The sequence below is a fragment of the Montipora capricornis genome, chromosome 9, assembly GCF_036669925.1.
Source record: "Montipora capricornis isolate CH-2021 chromosome 9, ASM3666992v2, whole genome shotgun sequence".
Classification (NCBI taxonomy): Eukaryota; Metazoa; Cnidaria; class Anthozoa; order Scleractinia; family Acroporidae; genus Montipora; species Montipora capricornis.
In genome coordinates, this window is record NC_090891.1 from 37,501,016 (window position 1) to 37,508,405 (window position 7,390).

The 7,390-nt window shown below is 38.9% G+C and overlaps 1 protein-coding gene and 1 pseudogene across 1 annotated transcript; both read left to right on the forward strand.

Annotated features, from left to right (window-relative positions):
- The first annotated feature begins 1,155 nt into the window (after positions 1 to 1,155).
- On the forward strand, positions 1,156 to 4,333 carry LOC138016069 (uncharacterized). The gene has a single exon (XM_068863247.1). It carries the CDS (start codon positions 1,346 to 1,348, stop codon positions 1,811 to 1,813), a length of 468 nt encoding a protein of 155 aa, XP_068719348.1. The 5' UTR covers positions 1,156 to 1,345; the 3' UTR covers positions 1,814 to 4,333.
- Positions 4,334 to 5,267: 934 nt separating this feature from the next.
- LOC138016070 (uncharacterized) lies at positions 5,268 to 7,390 on the forward strand (annotated as a pseudogene).

Sequence of the window (7,390 nt, forward strand, 5' to 3'; positions counted from 1 at the left end):
ACCAAATACTTCGACATTATATATATTACCTTGACTGTATGGTGCGGCAATAGTTTTAGTTGGATCAACAATTCCTGGACCTGGGTTGTTTGTACGTCACTTGCGAGTCGGATTAACAAAAGCGATACAAATTGATCTTTGTACAGCCACAGATGGTTAATTTGTTACATTTCATAAATGTGAACCAAACTTTTCAATACTGGCAAATAAATGGCCTCTAAGTAAAACAAAAGTAAGACAGAAAACCAGAATTTCCCCTTGAAGCATCCTCTAAATTCCATTGCCACCAAATAAACAGAATGCATATCAACGACTAGTCTGTATTGCTGAAACAATTCCTCATTTTGACTTCTTCGCATGCCTATATATACTGACAATAACAGTAGTTCAAAGAACAGCTCAGATTGCTAAAAGTCGGATCAGGTTTTCTCAGGTATTCTCAGTTTTGCTCAAAGCTGCTCTAAGGTTCTCAAAGATCACTAGGAGATGACCGGCTTGTTGATGGAGATCAGTTTATGGCCTTTATGTCGATCCCCGCTCTCGTGCAAAGTGTTTATTTGTAAAACAAATTAGAACAAATATATAATTTTGTCTTTAATGTCAACAACTTACCTTTGGCTCCAGAATGGAAAAAGATTTATTCTAACAGCTCGATCCGTACGACCGCGACTACAATCACAAAGTTTGAACGGATGGACAGGTGCAGTCAAGATGCGATGATTCGGGCGCAACCATGCACATCCAAGAGAAAATTACACATCCTAAGGGCTAGACTTTCAAAATTCCTTCGTCTCGAGTAGATTCGCGTCCGAAAAATCACGCTTCGCTCGCCAAAACATTTTCTCCTGGGATTCTCGTGAGGTGGAATTGTGGCAAGTCTACTTAAGGGCTTGAAACATGAGAGGGATAGTTGATTTCTTCAAACACGCACTGTTTATTTTGTCATGCAAAATGGACTGATATTCCAAGCATACATACATTTTAAGACTCTAATACTTCTTTTCAAGTCTTTCTATTAATTTTTCTGATTCAACAATACATTTTTCAGCAGCTATTAATTTTCTTGAATAATCCCCTACCCCCCGCCCCACTTAAAGTTACAGTCTGTAAATATATGCAAGCATAAATTTCCATGCACTAATGTCACACGGAAAACAAAAAACGGAAGGCATTTTATACCTCATGCGCTTCGCTGCGCATGAGTCATTACCGGCGTTGTTATCTTGAAAACATTTCTTCGAAAAAAACATTATGCATGCTTAAGGCAGCCGAGCTCTTCTTTTATCTTCCGTTGGGACGAACACGACTGCTCTGCGCCCTTTCGTGACCATTTGAAAACCTCTTCATGTCGTGGTCATCCTCCCAACAACAGAGGCTCGGATATGAGAAAGGTATATTGACGAAGTATTTCGGCAGCAAAGTCTCTTGGATTAACCCAACACGCCGCGGTGACACTCGGGTTGAGGTAAGAGTGACTTGCACCAACGACAAGAAGTACACTCTCCGAGTGTATCTACCTTCAGATTACCCCAACGCTTGTCCAAGCATGGTAGTGATTCCTCCTTCGTCAAAATGGTTCAGTTATCATTATCTGAGGACGAAGAAAGGGGACAAGATGAATGGTGGGAGCTTATCATACCATACCTTGGAGGGCATAGATGGCTTTACTTGCATCTGCCACTTCAATAAAAGTTTGTGGACAGACAACAACACCATATACCAAGTTGTCATGAAAGGCATGATATGGCTAGAAGCATACGAGGCCCACCGTCGCACTGGAAAATCAATGGAAGCGTTTTTGCAAGAGATGTGATCGTGTGATCAGGAAGGCTTTCACTGACGGTGTGAGGACAGGTTCGTGTTTACTTCACAGCTACAAGCTGCATTTATTTCATAACCGAGCTTCACTAAAAACAAAAGCCGTACTCGGGCTAAATATGCCCAAACATTTGTACGAACTTACAGTTTGAGCGGAGTGACGATACTGTGTAACATTATAGACTTGTTTCCGGGCATGAAAATCAGTGTGCTAAACTGAACTGCGAGCTGTACACTTTGATTGATCTTCGTAGGGAAATCCATAACACAAATACACAAACATGGCCCTAAAAATATGTTAGTTTCCGTAAATATGAAGCATACAATACTGTCCTTATATTTGGAGCGTCATGCATGACATGTACTTTCTCTTCGAACTCTTTCTTGGAAGATTGTAGAAGACATAGACATATAGACATATAGTGTCTAGAGTGAATAGAAGACCGTTCGCCTGCTTGCTTTTTCCTTTCCATTTGTTGTTGTAATGTTCATTACTTTCCTGTGTTCATGACAAACCAAAAGCGTACCCAAATACATATTTCTATTACATTTTATTCTTTCCAAAGAACCACAGAATGTCAACCGAAAAGATCAAAAGGAAATTGAATATGTGGTCCCAGCCAGCAACTCTTAAACAACACATGAGCACAAAGAATACCCTGAGTTCAGTTATTTGAAATATTGATCGTAATTAGAGAATTAAGTATTTGCACTGCATACATTACGTTCTGCATACTTCGGCGATTCCGAAAGCAATACGCAAATTCATGTCGTCTTTTATCCTCATCAAAAAGCAAGCCCACTGACAAGTTAAAATGACAAAAGGTCTTTTTTTCGAATATCTTATAGTGCGTCTGTGGAGTAAATCAGTTTCGGTCCACTCTCTTCATAACGAATTCCAGTTTCCGGCCAACCTAAATGGTTATCATTGGTTAGTCTTCTGAAGGTTTATTTTGACGACTTCCCACATTCAGTGACGTGAGCAATTTTCTGGGATTCGAAGCAGCCGATTTCAGAGTCCATTTGCTGTCAACCTGTGTCCACCGACGCTTTAGATTTGTAAACTGAGTTTTTTCTTTCGATTCGCTACTTCTCAAGTTCTGCTGGGATTCTCATAGGAAGGAGGAGTGTTGTGTCTCATGACGTAATGTGATGTACTAGGGAATTTTGGGTGAATAAAAAGATGGCCGCTTTAGATTAACACGTGGTGTACTTTGGTCTTGTTATTGACCTCAAGAATACAAAACATACCACTGGAAAACACAACAAATGCAGTAGCTAGAAATTCACATCAAAAAGCCTGTGCTGCTTTCCTTATTATCCAAAATGGCAGTTTTAAGCTGTTGTTTACTGGGAACCACATTACAAGATAAATTTTCCTGACATCTTGCTCTATGAATAACTTTTACATGGCCAGCGGCCTACGTCTAAGTTCTTTAGAAAATCAGAAATAAAAACATATTTTGCTGGAGTAACATTTCTGATAAATTTCTCTTCCATTCTCAATGATACTATTAACTGTTTGAGAGGTGCAATAGTTACAAGACTTTGAGATGGAAAAACAAATAGAATAAAATGACACAGCAGAACATTCTTTGCAAGAACAAAGATAAACATCATTTAAGTGCTCCTAGGGTCTAAAATTTTGGTTTTGAACATATAATGAATGAACAATGCTTCCACTGTTGCTTTACATTTTAATAATGTTAACACATTAGTAACAGATGTTTGTGCACATATATTCTGAAAATGTTGTAGCAAATTCATTAATGAATCTATTTCAATTGAAGTACATGTTGCAAATGGGTCCCATACCTAATATGATCTCTGCCATGAGAATCAAAAATTTTTCACCTCACATTAGGCAGACAGTATATTGCTACTGTGTAAAGTTCAACTGTTAAAATATATGCATGATAGTTATCCATGAGCAAAGAATCAAAGGCAGGCTAACATTGATATAACATAAGGAAAGTCTGCAATTAGAGGAAGTGCACTATTTAGGCAACCACTATAACCATCAGTGTATGCCAACTTACAGCTTACTTAATGTAGCTGAAGTTATAACCATAACATGTTTTGCATGATTGTGACAAAGCTGAATGAATACATATTATCCCAATGTTTATAATTTGAACCAAGTCAGCTGAAGAGGTTATTGGATTCCTGAAATTTTAAACAAGTGCTGACAGAGACATTGCCACATGTTGTGTGCCTGCATTTGCCGTACCAAATACTTCGACATTACCTGGACTGTATGGTGCGGCAATAGTTTTAGTTGGATCAACAATTCCTGGACCTGGGTTGTTTGTACGTCATTTGCGAGTAGGATTAACTCAGGAATGTAAAAGCGATACAAATTGATCTTTGTACAGCCACAGATGGTTAATTTGTTACATTTCATAAATGTGAACCAAACTTTTCAATACTAGCAAATAAATGGCCTCTAAGTAAAACAAAAGTAAGACAGAAAACCAGAATTTCCCCTTGAAGCATCCTCTAAATTCCATTGCCACCAAATAAACAGAATGCATATCAACGACTAGTCTGTATTGTTGAAACAATTCCCCATTTTTACTTCTTCGCATGCCTATACTGACAATAACAGTAGTTCTAAGAACTGTTCAGATTGCTAAAAGTCGGATCAGTTTTTCTCAGGTATTCTCAGTTTTGCTCAAAGCTGCTCTAAGGTTCTCAAAGATCACTAGGAGATGACCGGCTTGTTGATGGAGATCAGTTTATGGCCTTTATGTCGATCCCCGCTCTCGTGCAAAGTGTTTATTTGTAAAACAAATTAGAACAAATATATAATTTTGTCTTTAATGTCAACAACTTACCTTTGGCTCCAGAATCGAAAAAGATTTATTCTAACAGCTCGATCCGTACGACCGCGACTACAATCTCAAAGTTTGAACGGATGGACAGGTGCAGTCAAGATGCGATGATTCGGGCGCAACCATGCACATCCAAGAGAAAATTACACATCCTAAGGGCTAGACTTTCAAAATTCCTTCGTCTCGTGTAGATTCGCGTCCGAAAAATCACGCTTCGCTCGCCAAAACATTTTCTCCTGGGATTCTCGTGAGGTGGAATTGTGGCAAGTCTACTTAAGGGCTTGAAACATGAGAGGGATGGTTGATTTTTTCAAACACGCACTGTTTATTTTGTCATGCAAAATGGACTGATATTCCAAGCATACATACATTTTAAGACTCTAATACTTCTTTTCAAGTCTTTCTATTAATTTTTCTGATTCAACAATACATTTTTCAGCAGCTATTGATTTTCTTGAATAATCCCCTACCCCCCGCCCCACTTAAAGTTACAGTCTGTAAATATATGCAAGCATAAATTTCCATGCACTAATGTCACACGGAAAACAAAAAAACGGAAGGCATTTTATACCTCATGCGCTTCGCTGCGCATGAGTCATTACCGGCGTTGTTATCTTGAAAACATTTCTTCGAAAAAAACATTATGCATGAATAAGGCAGCCGAGCTCTTCTTTTATCTTCCGTTGGGACGAACGCGACTGCTCTGCGCCCTTTCGTGACCATTTGAAAACCTCTTCATGTCGTGGTCATCCTCCCAACAACAGAGGCTCGGATATGAGAAAGGTATATTGACGAAGTATTTCGGCAGCAAAGTCTCTTGGATTAACCCAACACGCCGCGGTGACACTCGGGTTGAGGTAAGAGTGACTTGCACCAACGACAAGAAGTACACTCTCCGAGTGTATCTACCTTCAGATTACCCCAACGCTTGTCCAAGCATGGTAGTGATTCCTCCTTCGTCAAAATGGTTCAGTTATCATTATCTGAGGACGAAGAAAGGGGACAGGATGAATGGTGGGAGCTTATCATACCATACCTTGGAGGGCATAGATGGCTTTACTTGCATCTGCTACTTCAATAAAAGTTTGTAGACAGACAACAACACCATATACCAAGTTGCCATGAAAGGCATGATATGGCTAGAAGCATACGAGGCCCACCGTCGCACTGGAAAATCAATGGAAGCGTTTTTGCAAGAGATGTGATCGTGTGATCAGGAAGGCTTTCACTGACGGTGTGAGGACACGTTCGTGTTTACTTCACAGCTACAAGCTGCATTTATTTCATAACCGAGCTTCACTTAAAAAAAAACCGTGAATATTTTTATAAATTTCGTATTTTAATTATTACTCGTAAGGCTTTTTACAACTTAGGTTTAGAGGAAATAAATTCATTAGTTGCTAGGACCTGTAAGAGCTATAATCTTAGGAAATCTTTAAATATTTTAGTTAATAGACCAAACACTGACCTCGGTCGTAATTGCTTTGTACACGGGGCTGCAATCGCCTGGAATTCCCTGCGTGATAGTGTAAGATCTTTTTCTAATCCAACTGGCTTTAAAAATCGACTGAAGCAGTTAAAACATACTGTTATGTATATCACTTTTGGAAAAGACAGCTCTGTAGTTTATAATAAGCATTCAGATTTCTATTATTATTGATCACTACCATATGTATGTATTGTTAATTTTATTACATTAGGTCCACATTAGCTGTAAAGTTGTTTCTTTTCTCTTAACCTGCTTTACTAAATAAAGTTATGTATGTATGTATGTATGTATGTGCTCGGGCTAAATTTGCCCAATAATTAGTACGGCAACCCAGCGACAAAGACTTGCAATGTAAAGAAATTTACTAGAAAATTATTTTAGAGGGAGAGTTTCTTGGATTGATCCAACTGGTGACACAAGAGTTGAGGTTCGAATGACTTGCAGCAACAACAAACAGTACACACTCAGGGTCTATCTGCCAGCAGATTTTCCAAGCTCCTGCCCACAGATGATTGTCAGTAATCCTTCGTCGTTTTTGAGGAAGAAAAACGGAGATCTTTTGAGTGGCAGTGACGGAAGCTATCACACTTACGGAAGCAGGGATGGTTGTACTGTCATATGCCATTTAAAACCATGCTTATGGAATGATAACAATACTTTATACCAAGTTTTCATGAAGGGCCTAATATGGCTGGAAGCGTACGAAGCACACCTCCGCACTGGGCAGCCACTGAGTGATTATTTACGAGAAATGTAAATAATTTTGGGGTTTTGTATGCTCCGGTTCTAATTCAAGTTGACATTTTCGAACACTGAGAAGAACTTTGGTTTCTCTTGGCATGGCTTTAATGTAAACAAAGTACCTTGTATTTTTCAACTAAATGTGAAACTTTAGTTAATCGTCGAGTCGTCGCACGGTAGTTCCACTGTGCTCAAAGGCCGTTTATAGTGGTACTATAACATGTGTATTTTGATTACAAAACAATCGCATTGTAATTGGGTATATAGTATAGGTTGAAGTTACATATTCTCAGTTTATTGACAAGGAAAGACAAGGACAATCGTTTGCTTTTTCCTTCGGTGGCTTTCATTTGATCATCTTTTGAATGTGCTCCGTTGTGGTGGAAAATCAGTTTGTTTAGTTCATCGAAAGTCGAGCATTCATCCGGCGAGACATCGCCGGATTTAGTTACTAAAAGCACCTTTATCTGAATACTTCGTATCAGAACGTGTGGCTCGGTTTTGTAAT